Source organism: Desmodus rotundus, chromosome 10 (genome assembly GCF_022682495.2).
Source record: "Desmodus rotundus isolate HL8 chromosome 10, HLdesRot8A.1, whole genome shotgun sequence".
Classification (NCBI taxonomy): domain Eukaryota; kingdom Metazoa; phylum Chordata; class Mammalia; order Chiroptera; family Phyllostomidae; genus Desmodus; species Desmodus rotundus.
In genome coordinates, this window is record NC_071396.1 from 914,444 (window position 1) to 933,481 (window position 19,038).

Below are 19,038 nucleotides of genomic sequence, written 5' to 3' on the forward strand. Positions count from 1 at the left end.
GTTTCCGGAGCGGCACGGCCCAGCCTGTCCCAGGGCCTGTTCCGAGCCCGGGCCCCGCACGCAGCCCGGGGCCCCCAGCCCGGGGCCCCCAGCCCGGGGCCCACAGTGCGCTCTCCCCCGGAGATTACGGTGCCTGCGCCCGGTTCCCGCCCCAGCTTCCTGCCCTGGGTTTCTCGGGCGAAGTCGTTCCCGGCAGTGAGCTCAGCTTGACCCCGATCTGCGGTCCCGCCCCCCGCCCGGCACCCTGGGCCGCGACACCTGCGCGAGGAGGCGCCCAGCGCCGAGCTGGTCCGACTGGTTCTGAGCAGGAAGCTGGCCGCCCGCGCTCCGCGCCGCCCGGGCCTCGGTCCCGCGGTCCGAACGGCCGTCTGTCCAGCGCGCGGGGGCCGGGGCGGGGACGAGGGCGGTGATTCGGAAGCCCACACCCCGGGGCCGCTCCCGGCGGCAAATCAGCGCGCGCTGTGGGGCGGGCAGGGGATATAAGTCCTGGTGACTTACCTGGGCCAGCGGCGGGGGAGGGGCGCGCAGGTGAGACGGCCCTGCGGAGCTCGCGGTTTCGGCGGCAGCATGTCGGGCAGGAAGGACTGGTCGGCGCTGTCCAGGTGAGCCGGGTGGCGGGGAGCGGGCAGCCGGGGAGCGGGGATCCTGGCACTGAGGCCAGACCCGTCTGGCTGCTCCTCAGGGGAACAGCATCGGGAGAACTGGGGGGCCCTCAGGGGGAGGGGCGGTGTTCCCGCTGCCCAGGCGTCCCCCCCTCCCCTCTGGGGTCGAGGACACAGGGTGTCAGGGGAGAGCGGCCTGGAGAGCCCCCAGCTCCACCACCCCCGCCCCTGGGGACTGAGAGGCCGGCAGCTGCGGCCGAGACCGGTTGGCACAGAGAAGTGCGTCTCCCAGCCGTTGGTCCCTAGGCCGAGGTGCCCCTCAGCCCCTCCGCCCCTCTTGGCCAGGAGGAGAGGGGCTGCAGGGACAGAGCCCCTCCCTTGGGTGGGCCTCAAGTCCGAGGGTGGCCTTCTGGGCGCTGTCTGGGCTGGGTGACCTCAGGACAGATGCTGTCTCCCTCCGAGTGTGTCTTATTTGTGAGTGGGGCCCCGAAGGGTCTGGGGACTGGGTGTGTCGTCCCCTGCCTGCTGGACATCCTGTGAGGACCAGAGAAGGGGGGCTTGTCCTGGAGCCGCTGCACCTCCCCCCATAAATTCTCCCATGAGCACCTTCGTCTTCTTAGCCCCGAGGCCCTGCCACACGCACACCTTGCCCCCCGAGGAAACTGAGGCCCATATAACTCCCACCCAGGCCCCTGCTTCCCCCTGCCCGCAGGCTCTGGCTGGTAGAAGCTGGCTTCTGGCCCCTCCCAAGTGGGCACCGGGGTATTGCAGCTGCTGCCCTCCCAGCCTCCCCCATTAAGGGGGCCCTGGGACCCCCGTCTCCCCCTCCCTGTTGGTGAGGGTGTCCACAGCTCCTCCAGGGCCTCACTCAGCCTCCCCCTGGTGACTCATTTGCCTGGGCGGGGTTCCAGGTCCCACTGCCCTGAAGCACAGCAGGACCCTCGGGTCTTCAGGGGGGAAGCTAAGCCCCAGGAATGGAGGGGACTTGGGGATCTGGGAGAGGAGCCCAGGCTGCCCGGGAGGCTGGACACACCCCAGGGGAGGTATGCGCTCCGGGTGGGGCCGCGTCACGGCCTTGGACTCTGCATGTGGGTCGGCGGGCCTGGGGCAGGATGTGGGTGTGCCTCTTGCGGGTGTGTGTGCACAAGTGTGCCCACGGGCGTGCTTGTGGCCTGTGGCGCGAGTGGGTGTCTGTGAGGGCGGCAGGCCCCCACGTGGCCACGTCTGGGTCTTGGGTGTGTGAGGAGAGCCCCTCTGAGTGCTGACTGAAGACCTCAGCGAAGCGCGCTGGGTCAGAAGCACACAGCAGACACGCTTCCCCTGGAGCTCTCTGCTCAGATGTGGGGGATGCTGTCCGAGCGCCCACCTGTGTGTGTGCTGGGAGTGTGCCTTTTGTGGGTGCCACGAACTTCTCAGGTGGGCCCGGGGTCTGGTCTGAGCTTGTCCCCTGCTCGGCAGCAGGGGTGGGGCTCCATTCCCACTGGTGTCCAGGGGCCCCGATGAGGCGCCGGGAGCAGAGGGCCACTCCCTGGCGAGCATGCCTGGCGGCAGAAGGGAGAGGGCTGTGAGTCACTTCCATCCCGTTGGGTTGGGAGGACTGTGGGGGAGCAGAGGGCCAGCTTGGAGTCCACCCTCGGCATGGGGTGCGAGTTCTGATGCCAATGCTCTGGCTCGGGGGCAGCAAAGGCCTGGCTGGCTGGCTGGGCACCCTGGCCAGCGGCCCTGTCCTTTCCTCCCTGGGATGGCCGGGCTGTGGGCGGGGCTGGGCAGGGCCTGTTTGCGGGGGGTGAAGGTGGATCTGAGAATTCCTGCCCTGAGCAGCCCGTGGTTAATCATTTTCCTGCCCGGGCCTCAAGCAGCCACCCCCCCCACAAGGTGCCCTCGGCCTCCCCCATACCTCTCCCGGACCACCAGGGCCAGGAGAGACCTTAGGGACCACCCAGGGTGACCCTCCTTGTGTGGAACCCTCAGGGGCTGAGGACTGACCCAAGGTCATGCAGCCAGTGGTGCTGTCTGTTCTGTCCTCTGAGGGTGGCAGGTTGTGCCCCCCAAGCCATGGGACACTCAGCGCTGGGGCAGCCTTCACTCCTGTCCCCCCTGAACCAGAGCAGCTGGGGACCGCAGCCCCACAGGGAGGCAGAGGGGATGCGTGCCCCAGAGGAGGTGGAGGCGGAGCAGAGGGTTGTCCACAGGGAGGGGGAGGCCATCAGCTGGTGAGAGTGGCGGGGACTCCCCGGACGCTGGGGCCCACGGGCGCCACCCCGGGCTCTGGAGCCCGAAAGGTCAGTGCTTTGGCCACGGGGTTTCCCCAACCCCACTCTCCCCGGCTGTCCTCAAGCTCAGCCTGTCCTGGGTGGGGAATCCCACACCCTCTGTGGCCGCTCCTTCCTCCCCGCCGCTGCCAGCTCCAGGAAGGTGGCCTTTTACGGGCATCTGGCTTTGAGAGGTTCTCCTGAGGCAGTCTTGACCCCTCTCTGTTCACTGGGCTATCTTGAGAAAGGTCTTACCTGCTGCGAGCCTCCAAGACCTCACCTGCAAATGGGGACAAGACTGCCTTCCCCCAGGGCTGTGGGGGCTCGCTGAGGCCGACAGGGCGCTCAGGACAGGGCCAGGCAGGGTGGTGGCACCGCAGTCAGGGCCTCGCCCTGCCAGCCTCCCTCCAGCAGGCATCGGTGTGCCCCTCAAGGTCCAGTGAGCCCCTTCCTCAGCCCTGAGTTACCCTTTCCCACGGTGGGGGTTCCCATAACTGTCAGGGGCCCGGAGCCTCCGCTCGGTGGGTCACTGTCTCTGGAGGACAGAGCCCTCAGCTTTGGAGGCCAGGTGCCGATCCCAAACTGTGGACTAGGGGCAGGGGAGGGTCCAGAGAGGGAGCGAGCTGGGGACACGGTCGGATTGCTGTTGGCGTTTCCGAGTCTGCCCAAGGGAAGCCGAGGGTCCTGGACCCTGAGAGACCCTCCTTTGTTTGTGGTGGTGAATGAATGAATGAGGGAGTGATACGCAGAGCTTGCCGGGTCGTGTGAAGGCCAGGGCAGTCTTGCCCTCATTCCGGGGCCAAGGCCATTCGGCCCTGACTGGAGCCCCCCATCTCCACTGAGGGAGCAGAGACACCCCCGAAGCAGGAGGGCTGCCCACCCCCACCCTGAACCTTCCCGACAATCTGCAGTTCCCACTCCCACTCCCTCCGCAGAGCGATTTCTGTGCTCTGGTGGGGCTGGTGTGTCCGGGGCGGGGACCCTGCCTTGTTTGGCGAACCCCACAATCCTGATGTGGAGCTGGCTCGGGGAGTGTTTGCTCTGGTTGGGATGGAAGGACAGGTGGATCCAGTGGGCGGTGGGTGGTGGGTGGGCAGGGGGTGGGGCCGGGCGGGGGTGTTTGATTGGCAGGTGGTGGGTGGGTCATGGCTGGAGGAAGCAGCTAGGGCACCGGTGGGTGGCTGTGATGGCGTCTGTGACAGTGAAGGGTGGGCAGTGTCCCCTCGCTCTGGAGCAGATCAGAGCTGGTTCTAAAGGTGAAGGAGACCCAAGAGTGCCTGGGAAGTGAAGGGACGATGACATGGGGAACTCTTTCAGGGGCAGGCAGTCTTCTTCGTGAGTCTCCCCTCTGAAAAGCTGGACAATGTCGCTGTCCACCGAGCCTAGGACCAGAGAGAAGGGGATGTTAGTCAAGTTCTCCTGCCCCTCCCGCCTTCCCAGCCACACTCCCACTGTGGGACCACGGTCAAGGCCAACCCCATAGGTCTCAGTGGGGGGTGCTTTTTCTCCCAGGAGACACCCAGCAATGTCGGGGAACAGTTTTGGTTGTCAACAACTGAGGGGTGGGGACCCCACGGGCAACCCGTGGGTGGGGGCGGGGTGCTGCTATTCAGGGCAACCCCGCCCACGGAGCTAGCCTGTCACCACTTCAGCCAGGTTGCGACCCAGAAACTCGGTCCAACCCAAACCCTACAGCTTTAGCAGGAATTTAAGAGACACTTAATAGATGTAGAATATGAGCCATATTTAAAATTTTCTGGTTGACCCATTAAAAAAGTAAAAAGAAACAGGAGATTTTAATTCTAAAATGACATCGGACTTACTCCAAAATATCATTTCAACCTGTGACCCACGCACAGAATTATTTCTGAGATGTCTTAAGTTCGGTCTTCTGAACCTTCCTCCCCAAACGGTGTGTATTTGCGCTGAAGGTGCGTGGGTTCAGCGCCCGTGGACACCTGCAGAGGGTGCCACCTAGAGGCGGCTGGCCAGGGTCCAGGTCTGGGGGCCTCGCTGACCACTAACCCCACCCCCACCGCAGCCTGGCCCAGCAGTGGAGCCTGGAGGATGAGGAGGAGCAGCGGCGGGAGCGCCGGCGACGCCACCGGAACCTCAGCTCCACCACGGACGAGGACGAGGCACCCCGGCTCTCCCGGGACAGAGGGCGGCCCTCCTCGGTCAGGTGCGCGAGCAGGGTGGGGGCCAGGTGTTGCATCCTCTCCCCGGTGATGACTCAGTGCGGCATCTGGCCTGCCCGGGGGTTGTGGCTCAGGCCATGGAGAGGAATGTCACCTGCCCCACCGTCCCCAGGCCCTCTTGCACCTGCCCGGCCCCCCTCACTTCACAACTCAACCTGCTATGATCCCTGGATTCCATCTGGGAGGCAGAGCTTTCCTGGGCCTTTGATGGACATCCCTCACTCAGGCTTCACAATTTCCCCCAGAGAGGACCCATGAACCCGTTTACAGGTGGAGAAACTGAGTCAGAACGTACACAGGTGTCGTGCTGACGTAACACACCTGGAGTGGCAGGGCCAGCATTTCGGTTTGACCTGCAGGGCTCCGAGGTTCCGGTTTTCCCATTAAACCAGGCTGAGCCCCAGTCTCAGACTCTCCGTAATTCCCTTCTAGGGGGGTGTGGGGACAGGCCTGGCCACCCAGGCTTTGGGGTTTGAGGGCAGAAGGAGAAAGGCCCAGGGTTCGCTGAGTGGCCAGGACTGTGCTGGGCTCTCCCATGAGGTGAGTCTCACCTGCCCTCCAAACAGGCCCAGGGTCTCTCCCCGCTCCGATGTCCTCTGACTGTCTCCCATCTTCTGGCTCAGACTGCCGAGTGTGGAAGAAGCAGAGGGACCCAAGCCACCATCCCCAGCCTCCCGAGGTGAGAAAGAGGATGTCCAGGCTGTCCCCAGGACCCGGCAGGAGCGGAGACAGAGGCGGCAGCTGGTGGAGGTTTCACAGGCCCCCGACCGGGAGCAGCTGGAGGCAGAGGAAGGAAGGGACACCTCAGGCCCTGGGCAGGCTGAGCAGCAGTCCCCCACACCCAAGAAGGAGGTGGGGGCACCACCTCGCCGCAAACTGAGCCGGGAGCAGCGGGGCCCCTGGGCCCGGGATGAGGAGAGCCTGGTGGGCAGAGAGCCAGGAGGCGGGCAGAAGGGGGTCTCGGAGAGGTCCCCAGGCTCGGAGAAGAAGCCCTCTGCACCAGAGGAGGTGGCAGCTCTGGAGAAGAGGCCAAGCTCACAGGCAGCCTCCAGCTCTGAGAGCACATCACTGTCCGAGAAGGTGGCAGTGTCAGAGAAAAAAAAAACAATTCTAGAAAAAACAGGCATCTCCGAAAAGCTGCCAACCCCAAGGAAGATGTCAAGTTCAGAAAGGAGTCTGGTGTCTGAGAAAACATTGCTTTTTGAGAAGTCCTCAACCTCAGAGACAAAGCTAGTCCCGAAGAGATCCTGGGGCTCAAAGCAGCCCCAGGCCCAAGAGCAGCACCAGCCTGGGGAGCAGCCTGAGCCTCCGGAGAAGCCCAAGCCTCGGGAGAAGCCTCAGCCTCAGGAGAAGCCTCAGTCTCAGGAGCAGCCCCAGGCCCAGGTGCAGCTTCAGGCTCAGGAGCAGCCAGCGGCTGAGGGAAGCCAGAAAGCCACTACTCTCCCTGGGAAGAGCCAGCTGTCCTCAGCAGGGCCAGGGACATGCCACCCTCCACCCAGGACTGCCAGCCTCCCTCCCATCACACTCAAGGTTGGCAGTGCTGCCCCCCCCGCCCCGCCCCAGTCCTGCCCAAGTGTCTGCGGCTCCCCGTCTCCCACCTTCAGGCTGACTTTGGCCGTGTCCTCTCTCCCTGTCTGCCCCCACTCACTGTCAGAACAGGGGGCACCGTTGTGGGGGGGGGGGGTGCAGGATGCTGGTGCTGAGAGGGATTCAGGACCCCAGACTCTGGGTCCTTCTGGAAGTTCCCCTGGCACTCTGCCTGGCCATCTGGCTCTGTGGAGCTGTTCCCACCATCCCCACAGCAGAGGCCGGCCCAGGACCTTCTTACCCCCACCCTCCCCTCCTCCTGCAGCTCCTGGGATGGGCCTGGTCACCTGGCGTCCCTGTGGCAGCTCGGGCTTGGGGCTGCCCAGACTGCCTGTGTGACCCTCCCCCATCCATCCAGGTGAAAATTCCTAGGAAGGAGGAAGAGGAGGGCACGTCCTCATCCCCCAGGGCCACCTACAGCAGCTCCCTCCGGCGGTCCAGCCCCAGGACCATCTCCTTCCGGGTGAGAGCCCTGGGCCCCTTTGTCTGTCCCCTGGAGGACAGCCCGGGGCCGCAGCATCTGCCACAGCACAGGGGCCTTGGGTCAGACATCAGGATGACTGTCTGGACAGAGGGGGGCTTCGGATTCTCCTGGGGGCCAAAGCAGAGGAGGCTGAGTTAGGAGAGGAAGCTTAGTGACTTGAAAGTGTGTGTGGACACACAAGAGCAGCACCCCCTGGTGGTGAGAGCTGGGGCTGCAGGAAGATGGCTCATGGTGGGGATGCTGGAGGGATGCTGGAGGGGATGCTGAAAGGATGCTGGAGGGGATGCTGGTGGGGTGCTGGTACGGCCACACACCTCCCTTCACCACTTCCGGCCCTACCTGAGAGGGCAGAAGCAGGCAGGGTTCTGCTCAGCCCCAGAAGTACAGATGACCTGCCCTGTGGACACTCTCCTTGCCCACTCCAGTGCTTACTCTCAGTTCTTTTGCTCCCTGGGTCACTCACTCGTTTTTTACTGTGTTTTGTGGGGGGGTCTGGGGTGGAGGTCAGAGGTCCTGACAGGGGCCATGGGCGGTGGGGAGCAGACAACACAGCAGGGGCCCCAAGAACACCTGCAGGGGCCCCAAGAGAGGCTTTTGACCCAGGCTGGTAGGTGGGGACAGGTGTCTCCCAGAGAGGAGGGGTCCTTCCCCAGAGGCTTGGTTGGGGGTTGAGCAGTGAGGGGGTGGGAGGCGCGAGGAGGAATTGCTCTGAGTGCTGAGCCCCCCTTTGAGGGGGCATGGCCTCCCTGGGTACCCCTGACTCATCAGAACCTTTCTCTCTCATTTCAGATGAGCCCCCGGATAAACAGCTCCGAAGCAACCCTAACCCGCAGGTCAGGGGCCGGATGTGTGGCCTGTCCCATCTGGTCATGTTCTTGTGTGGGCTGGTGTTTGCTGAGCCTGGCTGCTCTGCAGGCCACATGCAGGGGGCAGCCCAGGGCTCCAGGGTCAGCAGGGTGACGGGGTTCACGGAGCGAGTGCGGGTAGGCTGAGGCCCTCGGAGAGGCCAAGGGCAGGGCAGATCCGGGGGAGCGAGGTGGAGGAGGAGGGCTTGGGTGGGGCTGGGAAGGCAGAGGAGGGGGTGGGGTCCCGGGAACCTGTGTGGTTAGTGGGCATGTGGATGGAAGTGCGGTGAGGACTGCATGTTGAGAGCAAAGAACAAGCCTGAGATTGGATCTGGAGAGCGGCTGGCGTGCGGGTAGGGGCTTCCGGCCCCCCCGCCGGGTCCATCACGCTGGACAGGCACTGAGGCCTGTCACCCTAGGCCAGCCCGGGCGGGGGGCAGGGTACAGAGGTGGAATGACTCCGTGCCGCCCTCTGTGACTCATGTCACGACGAAGCCATGAGGGTGCCCAGCGGGCCTGTGGGGCTGGAGGGCGTGTCGCGGGGCAGCTGGCATCTGAGTGGGAGTCACGCTTTCCACATGGGAAGTGGGGGGTGCATCTTAACTGCAGGAAGCAGCCTGTGGAGAGCCAAGTGTGATGGGCATCACGTGTCTGGTTCGGGGCACAAGTGTGTGGAGAAGGGGGTTGAGGGGGACTGGGTTGGAGGGGAGGAGGGGCCAGACCCTGGGAGCCTTGTTGGCTGGGCCCGGAGTTTGGTCCCTGTCCTGGCGCCTGACGGTTCGCGCTGGAAGCACAGGATGGGATTCGGGTGGGGAGAGAGTTTACGTGGCAGATGGGGCTGGGGGGTGAGTGCATGGGGGTGCGGATGAGGAGGAGATTCAGGGGACAAGTGGGGGTACAAGTGGCAGGCCCAGGGGGGATGGCAGGGTTCTGGTCCTACTGGATGGGCAGTGGGGACCGTCCTGGGGTCAGTAGACTCTCCCTGGGTCGAGTCGAGGTGGCCTCTGCCAGCGACGGGGGCGGGACACACTGTGTCTCCCTGGGGGCGGGGGCTCACCTGCTTCGTGTTGTCTTGTCCTTCTGTGCTGCAGCGCCAGCGTGAGGCTCCCGGTGAAGTTAGGCGAGAAGCTGGAGAGATACCAGTCAGCCATCCAGGTGGGCGGAGCGGTGGCCCTGGCCGGTGTGCGGGTGTGCAGGTGTGCGGGTGTGCAGGTGTGCGGGTGCCTCTGCCCCACCCCCCACCCCAGGGTCAGCATCTGCTCTCTGTCCCCAGAGGTCGGAGTCCATCAAGGCTCTGGGCTCCTCCCGCACCGAGTTCTTCGTGGCGCCCGTGGGGGTGGCCAGCAAGCGCCACCTCTTTGAGAAGGAGCTGGCAGGGCCGGGCCGAGCGGAGTCGGCCTCCGGCCGGAAGGTGAGGGGCTCAGCCTTGGGAGGCCTGAGGTCTCGGGACCCAGAGCTATGGCCCTGGTGCTGCTAGACAGCACCGTGCTTTCACGTGCCGCCGTTGGCAGCACCTGCTACTGACCTGAGTCACCGCTGTGTCCTGAGTCCCAGTGTCCACAGCCCCCAGGAATGGGGTGGTGGCCCCGAGCCCTGATGGAGCCCCACTTTTCAGGAGAACCTGAAGCTCTCCGGGGTCGTGACGTCAAGGCTCAATCTGTGGATCAGCAGGACCCAGGAGCCCAGAGAGGAGGACCCCCAGGTGCCCGGGCCCTGCCTTAGGCCTCCAGCCGTGGGCCCCTTCGTGGTGGGATGAGGTGCCCCGAGAGTGAGGGGCGTGCAGGAAGGGAGAGTGGGAGTGGGCAGGGCTGTGCCAAGGCCTGCGGGTCGGTGAGGGGGGCAGTAGAGAGGAGGGTGGGCCTGGGGTCCTCCCAGGAAGGGGGAGGGGCTGAGGATCCCGAGCCCCTCTGCAGTAGGCCTTAGTCCCTGGTCCCCAACCTGACTCCCAAATCAGGAGGTACAGAGAGAGTCGGCAGCCACCCAGAGGACCCCAGGAGAGAAGAAAGCAGACTCATCCCCAGATGCTGAGGTGAGGGGAGTGGAGAAGGGATGCCCGGGAGGTACCCCATGCCCGCCCCACACCCACACATGCCTACACATGCCCATCATTCCCGCACACATCTGCACATGCCCACATACACCCTCACACACCAACTGGCCTGCGGTGGGCCAGCCCACATACCCAGAATGCTCCTGGTCTTGCTCTCAGGCTGGTGCACCCCAGCTGGCTGTGCCCTGAAGCCCTGGGAGCCCCACCCCCTCCCACCCCACGCAGGGCGGTCTGTGGCCCAGTGTGGGTGTGGGGCTTGGACAAGGGAATGCCTTGCTGTCCCCCTCCCCTTGACCAAATAGACCTCTGTCCCACAGGCGTGACCAGCTGGCCGCTCTGTGCCCACGGCCCTCCCTCCAGCCAGGCCTGCCTCCTGCAGCTGCGTCCCCGCCTCACACCACCCTGATCCCTCCCTGCCTTGGACCTGGGCTGGACCGTCCGTCTGGGAGACCCCCGCAGCCCCATCCCTGCGGCCTCAGGGGCAGGTGGGCCCAGGCTCCATCCGAGGCAGGCACAGTGGAGCTGGGACCCACGTCAACACCTGGGGCCTCGGTGCCCTGGCCTGGGGCATCTCCTGTTTTCTGCTCACTTCTGGGGTCGGGGAGCGTGGAACCTCAGGGACTCCCGGGCCTCCTGTCTGGTGTGCTCCCCACCTTCCTCTGGGGCCGGTCCCCGCCGGCTGAGCCCAACTGGGGTGCAGCTGCCCTGCCTTCAGCCCACCGTCGCCCGCTTGTCCGCCCCTCACTGCCTGGCAGTCCCCAGTGCGGCCCTCACCGCTCGCTGTTCTCAGGAAGATCCGGTAAACCCGTTCACTCTCAGGTGTAAGTGACCAATAATACCTTCCTCGGACTCTGTCTGCAGGCTCTGCTTTTTAACAGGGATCATCTGCGGGGTGTGGGGAGGGGGTTATTTGGGCTGGGGGATGAGTCACCCTTTTCCTGGCACCCCCCCCCCCCCGTTTTCCTCACATGCAGCTGGGTTGCATTCAGTTGTCCTACATAGTGATTGATTCTGGGGGGGCAGAACTGCCAGCCCCCCTCAAACACGCACTCTCCCCGAACCCAGCTTCCTGGTCCCATGACACTGTGGCCCCTGAGAGCCTGGAGAAGCTGTGCCATCGGAGGGTGTGGGCAAACCAGACTGTGACCGTCTGGCGCCCCATCACACCTCTTAATGCTGTAATTTAAAACACGTACATATACAGGTGCCTGGCCCCACCCCCTGTCCCCCCCTCCACTCCCCACCCTCTGCAGGCCTGTGAAGCAGAGGGCTTCTCAGAACCCGGCCCTTCAGGGAGGCACATTCTGTCTTGGATCCCATGTTCTAGGGACAGGAGGCCCTCGGAGCCCCATGTGTGACCCGGCCGGACCGTGTCCAGCTGGCGGGTCCCCTGTGCCGGCCCCAGGCCTTTCCTGAGCACCCTGGCCCCCCCTCAATGAGGCTGTACCTGGAGAGTGTGGGGACCCAGCCGGGCGGGGAGAGGGGAGAGCGGGCACTGCCTGGGCTCACACAAGGGGCCTCGAGGGTTGTCAGCTTCGTGCCCAGCAGGCACCACGGTCCTCACATCAGCTTCTCTTAGAAGAGGCTCCCGAGAAGTTTCCCGGGCCAGCCTTCCTGTCCCCACGGCCTGGGACCCCGCCAGGGGCTGTCCTCTTCGTGCGTCCTCAGGTCCTCGAACACGTTTCAGCCTGTGCTTCTCCCAGCACAGCCCTGAATGAGCACCGTCTCTGTCCTCTCGGCGCTGGTGGCCTTATGCCCATATGCAGGGACAGAGGACATAGAGAAAGGTTGGGAGCAGCCCTTCCGGGTCACGGTGTGGCTGCTGGAGGCGGGTAGGTGGTCACACCAGCTGAGGGACCGCCTCCCAGCTCTCCGAATCCGATCCCTACCTCCGAACCGTTAGGAAGAGCCCCCCACAGTCACGCAGGAACATGCGGGTTTCCGTGGGGCTCTCTGGGGCGCAGGCGTGTTCGAAGCATCGTGGGGCTTACAAGGAGCCAGGACCCACCGAAGCAGCTCGGATCAAGGGAGGGTCTCGGCAACGCAGCGCCTAAGTGCCAGGAGATTCCAGGCCGGGACCCAAAGCAAGGCGGGCCCTGGGGGGCGCGAATGGGGGAGCCTGGTTGTTGCCGTTCCTCTGTGACTCTGCCCCTGCACCCGCCCCTCTGGGCCTGACCCCGGGATGCTGGCCGGCAGTCACATGGCCCGAGCCTGTCCTGTTGGCAGGGTGCAGGGCCGTGTGGCGGGGATAAGCCTGGGGTGGGGGTGGGGGGAATGAGGCCACTGGGCTCCAAGGCCCCTGGGGACCATGGTGGGGACAGTTTCAGCTGAGTGATGGGACAGGAGTCCAAGAGCAGAGTGGGTGAGAAGGAAGTGGCCATCTGGCCCAGGGAGGCCTCTGGGGGATGTCAGCGGCCACTCCAGCCTGTGGTCCCCAAGACGGCAGGGCTGGGGAGGCTGGGCTCATGGTCAGCCAAGGGGAGAAGCGGGCAGAGGGTGGGCTAGACTTCCTTTGGCCACAGAGGATGTGAGTTATGAAGGGCAAGATCTGGAGGGCCGAGGGGTCAGGGCTGGGGTGCCGGTCCAGACGAGCGCCTCCCCTTCCCCCAAGTCCGCATGGGGGCCTTAGGGACTCTTGAATGGCCAAGGACAGAGAGCTCGGCCACCACCAGACTCGATTTCCTCGGCCCGTTCACGCCGGTCACACACCTAGTCCCACAGTGTCCCAGGCCCTGGACTGGGGGCTGCGGCACCCTCCAGGCAGCAGAAACGCCGGTCCCCGTATGTACGGGTCTCACGGAACGGCAGGTCCAGCAGGTCACGGCTTCCTTTGAAAGCCCTCGAGGACGAGCGCCCCGGCCCTCACACGGACGGCCGCCTGTCCCGGGAGAACCGTCACCGGCGACTGAAAGTCAGCCCTGCCTTCCATCTGGCCTCCTGTGGTCCAGATCGCCCCTCTCCCGGGCCCAGGGCTGGTCGAGTGGCTCTAGGGTCCTGGAGAAGTCCGGCTTTGCAGATGTCCTCAGGAGGCCGGTAGACCCGCCTTCTGAGAAGGCCACTCAGCCCATGAGAGGCAGCCGGTGGCCTGGGGGATGTCTTTGCCCACCGGACACTCAGGAGTGTGTGGGGGGGTGCCTCCTGCTCCCAGCTCTGCCCTGCCCCCAGCCTCCCTCCCAGGCCCGGGCTGCTGGCACCTGCTCTATCAGGATTGTCAAGAGGGACAGCTGGCTTCTGTGACACGCCTGCTCCCCTCCCGCAGCCCGGCCCCTGCTATCTGGTCTGGTTTTAAATAGCTTATCTCGGCAGCCGGACCACCGCATGGGCTTATATGGTGAGGAGTAAATGTCCTGTCAGCCCTGTCCCTGTCACCTGCCATCAAAGCAGCCAACACCCCCGTCCCGTGGCCACCCCCCTCCCCCACACACCCCCCTCCCCCTGTGAGGCCGGGCTCACGCGGCCCAGCCCGAGTGCTGCTTAAAGCTCTGCCCGCCCCGGCCCTGGCCCAGTCCCTGCCCAGGGGCAGCAGCGCCGTGTCCTGTCCCGTTGGCAGCTCCTGTCTGAGGTGAGACTCGGGCAGACGCTTGAGCGGGCAGTGGGGAGCGGAGGGGTGGGGGCCTGCGTCTGCTCTGAGCACTATCGGGGTCACAGGCATCCACGTTCCCTGGGCGAGGAGGCCACACTTTGGAGGAGTGTGGCGTGGGATGGGGTGGGGTGGGGGACTCCAAGGGCAGTAGCCTGGACCCTCAAAGAGACACCAGAGGCTGGTGGTGGGGTCTGGATGGGCCACCGCAGACCTGTTGGGTGGATGGGGGGGCCTGTTCCTCATCAGCAGGACGGACGGCACCATCGTCTGCTCCGAGTACAATGAAGCTCCAACAACAGGGGCCCCCCCAGGTTGCTTGCTGCCCCCGTCCAGGCTGACATCCCCCCGAAACTTTCCAGGCAGGTCCCCAGAGAGCGGAGAGAGAGTGGCCAGGGCCGGTCGGGGGGGTCAGAGTCTCTCCCCAGGGCCGCAGAGGCTGCAGCCTGAGGCCGAGACCCCGTGCTCTCCCCTCGCCAGAGAGCAGGGCTGGGAGGTCCGTTCAGGGAGTGTGAGCCCAGCTCACTGGGTTGTAGGGACCAGAGTCGGGCTCCGCCCAACACGCGCACAGATACTTCCTTGATTTTTCAGCCTCTGCTCTGCAGGTGGAGAAAATATTGGGGGAAGGGGTTGCCTGGAGTGTCAGGAATTTCCAGCACATTCCAGGCCCCTGACTTCCCTCTGACCCGGATCTTCTAGGGCCAGTCCTCCCCCGGGGCAGGAGAAGCATCTGTGAGGATCAAGTTGCCCTCTGCCCCGAGCCTCCCATCCCCTGCAGAGTGTGGCAGACAAGGGCGGAGGGGTGGGGCTACACTCCTCAGAATCTCAGGGTTTCTGCAAGACTAGAACTTGAAGCTCATCTATTTTACAGAGGTCAGCTGAGGCCCAGAGAGGTTAAGTAACTGAACTAAGGTCACACAGCAAAACTAGGTTTTCTGAAACCAAGATTTTTGACTCCATGGCCAGTATACTTTCTGCTGTCTATTGTGTGTGATGTAGTCCCCAAAAAGGTGACCCCAACTCTGCGGAAGGGGGTGGGGGGTGTGGAAGAGAGGTAGAGTTGCTCCGCCAGGGTCTTGATTGGCCTCTGCTCAGCCTGTCCCTGCCCCTCATCAGTCCTGTCTCCGGCCACTAGCCTGGCAGCATCCTCATCTGAAAGCCCTCCCCCACCCACTGGGGGCTGGTGTGCCCCCAGGAGCAGGGAGAAGGCTCCACACTGCTCCCTCATGCGCTGCACCCCAGGGCCAGCGGCTCCGAGCTGGTGGGAGGTAGGGCAGGGGCAGAGAGAACGGCTCTGGGAGGAGCTTCCCTGGTTCTCAGCTGCCGGTATGGCGGGTCTCCGGGGGCCCAGGCCGGGGGTGGACAGAGCTTGTGGGCCACAGACTCCCCACCGACCCCAAGGGCTGAGGACCGGAGCGTCTGTAGCAGAGGAGGCAGCACCTTTGGGCACTTTGCCTGGACCCCCCGTGGCTACACTTGCACAACTGTGTTACCAGTCACAGTTGGGACATGGACGTGGTCACAGCCCGCTCTGACCCAGCCACGGTCCCCACCTGGCAAGGGGCTGTGCTGAGGAAGCCAGGTGCCCCCCACACTGACGTCTTTCTCTTTCTGGGGGGACAGCAGAGGCCATGTCTGACACAGAAGAGGCAGTGGAGGAGTATGAGGGGTGAGTGGGGGAGCCTCCTGTGCCCTTCCACCTGTCCCTCTGCTGTCCCCTCCCACCTGTCCCTACACTGTCCCCTCCCACCTGTCCCTCTGCTGTCCCCTCCCACCTGTCCCTCTGCTGTCCCCTCCCACCTGTCCCTGCACTGTTCCCTCCCACCTGTCCCTCTGCTGTCCCCTTCCACCTGTCCCTCTGCTGTCCCCTCCCACCTGTCCCTGCACTGTCCCCTCCCACCTCTCCCTCTGCTGTCCCCTCCCACCTGTCCCTCTGCTGTCCCCTCCCACCTGCACCTGCACTGTCCCCTCCCACCTGTCCCTGGAGCAGCCCTGGGAGCAGGAGGGTGGGGGTGTGTGTGTGCAGCTCTGCCTGTCTTGGGGAACTGAGGAGAGATAACCCCCTTCATTCCCATCCCTGTGCCCCTGGCTGCCGATCCCAGGCTGAGCACAGGCTCGGGGACTTTGGTGGTAAAGATGCTGCCTTCCAGGACTGGCTGGGGGACTGGTCACAGGCAGAGGAGCCTGGAGGCTGGGTCCCTGGAACGCGGATCCACAGATTCCAGAGCCACAGGGCTAACCCTGCCTTCAAACGCCCAGCTCAGGGCTCAGTGTTAGCACTGTGGCCGGCAGTGAGGGCACAAGGCCCGGGGTCCGCCCCAGGACACCGCAGAGCGTGTGTGAGTGTGAGAGTGGGTGTGAGTGCGTGTGCGCAGTCCTGACAGCGTCTCCTCCGGCCCCGCAGGGAGCAGGAAGGTAAGCACACGCCCGGGCACTCCTTTGGACGGGGACTGCCGGGTTCCACGCTGACCTACCTCTTGTCTCCTTCCACGTGGTCGTGGCCTCCTCCGAGCAGAAGAGGCCGTGGAAGGTAAGGAGCCCCAGTCCCCAGACCACAGACTCAACGGCCATGTCCCCAGTGGCGCCCGGGCTCGGCAGGCTTTCCTGCAAGAAGCAGGGAGTCAACATGTGAGGTCACGGGCCACTCAGCCCGGTGGCCCCGCTCCGCTCTGCGCCCTGCGCAGCAGGCCATGTCCACCCAGTGCTGTGTCCAGACACACCGGGGCCAGAGGGTGCCGACTCGGGGTCGCTGAGCCCCCTGCCCACCCCTCCCGCCCTGGGAGCTGCGTGAAGCGCGGGTGGGGCCTGGGGGTTCACTGTGGCTGTCACTCACCCAGAGCAGGAGGAGGCCGGGGAAGAGGAGGCAGCGGAAGAGGAGGCTGACGGCGAGGCAGAGCCTGAGGAGACCCATGCAGATGGTGGGCCCTGGGGGAGGGTGCCGGGTGGTTGGGCCCCGCCACTCTGCCTCTGGCAGGAAGGGATCCACCGGACCTGCCTTCCCACCTGGGCAGCCGCACCTCCCGTCTGGGCTGGGACTCAGCAGTCAATTGTCCATCAAGGAACTGAGACCTTGAGCTCCTTCTGTGTTGGGGAAGCCTGGGCCCAGGGCAGGCGTGCATGTGTGTGCCTGCCTGTGTGAACAGACAGCTCCGTGACCCCAGAAGCCAGCAGGGCACACTTGGGTCCCATCCTGTCTATGGGGGGCTCTCGGCGAGGGGTCCTGAGCTTAGAGCTAGGGCTTCACTCACTTCTCACGTTCTGTTTAGAAGACAAACAAGAAGAGGAAGTTAAAGAGGCCGAAGGTGAGCAGTGCAGGCCCAGGAGAGAAGTTTGGGGTGGCGGGGGCCTCCTCCCCATGGCTGTGGGGGAGACAGCTCTCAGGGAGGTGGGGAGAAGGGGTTCACGGGGAGAAGACAGCCCTGGTGCCCGCTTCAGTCCAGAGAAGCTACCTTGGGGCTGCCCCATGGGAGAGGGGCCCACGTCGGGGACCCCACTCGAGACAGGGCTCCCGGAAGCCATGTCCACACCTGAGGTTCTGGGAGCTCAGGTGGAGCGTCCCCAGGGCATGGGGTCTGTAGGGCTAAAACCCCGAGCACGGCCAGTGCTCGCAGTGGGCCATGGCTGTGGCCATCGTCACAGCTCCGGGGTGTGGGGAGCGGCCAGCTGGGCTTGGGCCCCTGTCCCCAGGGAGCTGCTCAGAGAGGATGTGTGGGCTTTGCCACCCCTGGGGCGCTCCTGGAACCAGGGGCTCTAGGGCTGGAGGGGACTCGCTGTGCAGACGGGGAGACAGAGGCCCACGGGACCCAGCTCACTGGGACAGAGCCGGGCCCAGATCCGAGGCCTCCTGACCCGGCGGCTGTGTGCCCCTCTCTTCTCCAGATGGCCCCGTGGGGGAGTCCAAACCCAAGCCCAGGTGAGCAGGACACACCTGCGGAGAGGCCCTGGGCACAGAGGGATTATGAGGGAAGGTGGCCTGGTCTGTGGGCTGGGCGTGGCAGGCACACTCCCGGGACACACATCCAGGTTCAGGGGGCAGACTGAGGCCAGCCCAGCTTGACACCCCGGCTGTCACCTGTCCAGCACCCGCCCCCCCCCCCCCCCCCCCCCCCCGGTCACCGGTGTGCACACAGCTGCCCCACACAGACCTGTGGGTGGGTAGGAGGCTGAGGCGTCCCGGCACACCTGTGTCAGGGCAAGGGGCAAACCGCAGGGCTCCCAGGCCCTGGGAAGATTCTGGGGGGCCCACCATGGGGGCCTGGACTCTGACAAGCCCATTGTCACAGTGTCACAGCCTCTCCACGTCCTGGGGCAAGGTTCTGAGCACCCATTCCCTCCCTGGGCCTCAGGGTGGGTGCCCGAGATTCACAGTGACAATGTGAGGACAGAATGTGGGTGTCCCCGGGGTGGGGGCTCTTGCTGCGATGCAGAGGTGGCCATGCTCTGCAGGAGGCAGCCTCTCCGGACGGCGGGCACTCAGGGCCCCTCCTTCTCTCCCACAGGCCCTTCATGCCCAACCTGGTGCCGCCCAAGATCCCCGATGGAGAGAGAGTGGACTTCGACGTGAGTGGGGGCTGCGGGGAGGGCAGGCCTGGCTGGGGCGGTCGCAGGGGCCCCGATTGGAAAGTGAGACCTTATGCCCTGGGGGTTGGGAGAAGATGGCCGGGGAGGGTGTCCAGCAAGGCCGGGCCCCAGGTGAGGATGAGGGGGCGTGGCCTGCCGCCCCTCCCCTGGAGCTCTGGCGCCCCCACAGGACATCCACCGGAAGCGCATGGAGAAGGACCTGAATGAGCTGCAGACGCTGATCGAGGCGCACTTCGAGAACCGAAAGAAGGAGGAGGAGGAGCTCCTCTCCCTCAAAGACCGGATTGTAGGTGTCCCGCCTCCCCACCAAGGACTCCCAAGGCCCGTGTCTGTCCTCCCCTCTCCATCCTTAGGCCTCACTTCCTCCAGGCAGCCTTCCCTGAAGCCCCAAACCCTGCTGGCATGGGCTGTCCATCAGGAGCCCCACCTGCTCCCCAGCAGCCTGGATGCTCCCTGAGGGCTGGAGCTGAGGACAGCCAGGTCCCGGCTGTGGGGTGGCTGGCCAGCGCCTACTGCCCTGCCCCTGCCTTCCACCTCCGGGCACAACTGCCCCACTGTGAAGGGAAGGCGAGGTGGGATTCCGAGCACAGGGCAGAGGCCAGGGCGGGGCAGGGGTCTCACTCAAATCTCAGAGGCCAATCCCCCAGCGAGTGACATTGGGCAGGGCTGTCTGCAGGTGTCGGGCGTGGTGTGGCCTTAGCGTGGCAGGACCCCCACGCACACACTGAGCACTGCGCGGGTTCGGCCTCTCTCCGCAGGAGAAGCGGCGGGCAGAGCGGGCCGAGCAGCAGCGCATCCGGAGCGAGCGGGAGAAGGAGCGGCAGACCCGCCTGGCGGTGAGTGGCCCCCAGCCCAGGGC

At 65.1% G+C, this 19,038-nt stretch overlaps 2 protein-coding genes across 2 annotated transcripts in view; both read left to right on the forward strand.

Annotated features, from left to right (window-relative positions):
- Window positions 1-19,038, forward strand: part of TNNT2 (troponin T2, cardiac type) — an 89,882-nt gene that overhangs the window by 67,580 nt on the left and 3,264 nt on the right. Inside the window, exons 4-10 of the mRNA XM_071219565.1 lie at window positions 16,112-16,128; window positions 16,436-16,516; window positions 16,865-16,900; window positions 17,478-17,511; window positions 18,098-18,158; window positions 18,349-18,465; window positions 18,938-19,015. Of these exons, the coding sequence (XP_071075666.1) occupies window positions 16,112-16,128; window positions 16,436-16,516; window positions 16,865-16,900; window positions 17,478-17,511; window positions 18,098-18,158; window positions 18,349-18,465; window positions 18,938-19,015 (424 nt within the window). The remainder of the gene's footprint in view (window positions 1-16,111; window positions 16,129-16,435; window positions 16,517-16,864; window positions 16,901-17,477; window positions 17,512-18,097; window positions 18,159-18,348; window positions 18,466-18,937; window positions 19,016-19,038) is intronic.
- Window positions 321-10,867, forward strand: LAD1 (ladinin 1). Its single transcript, XM_024576043.4, has 10 exons — window positions 321-602; window positions 4,896-5,036; window positions 5,676-6,582; window positions 6,998-7,102; window positions 7,913-7,956; window positions 9,060-9,123; window positions 9,242-9,379; window positions 9,584-9,670; window positions 9,923-9,997; window positions 10,336-10,867. The coding sequence occupies exons 1-10, from the start codon at window positions 568-570 to the stop codon at window positions 10,339-10,341; spliced, it is 1,602 nt and encodes a 533-aa protein (XP_024431811.2). The 5' UTR covers window positions 321-567; the 3' UTR covers window positions 10,342-10,867.

Bases quoted from the DNA above. Each gene is read 5' to 3' on its own strand.
- LAD1 (XM_024576043.4), top strand. From the start codon at position 568: ATGTCGGGCAGGAAGGACTGGTCGGCGCTGTCCAG. The intron at 6,583-6,997 runs GTTGGCAGTGCT...CCATCCATCCAG, and splicing joins TCCCTCCCATCACACTCAAG to GTGAAAATTCCTAGGAAGGA. The intron at 9,671-9,922 runs GTGCCCGGGCCC...CTCCCAAATCAG, and splicing joins CCAGAGAGGAGGACCCCCAG to GAGGTACAGAGAGAGTCGGC.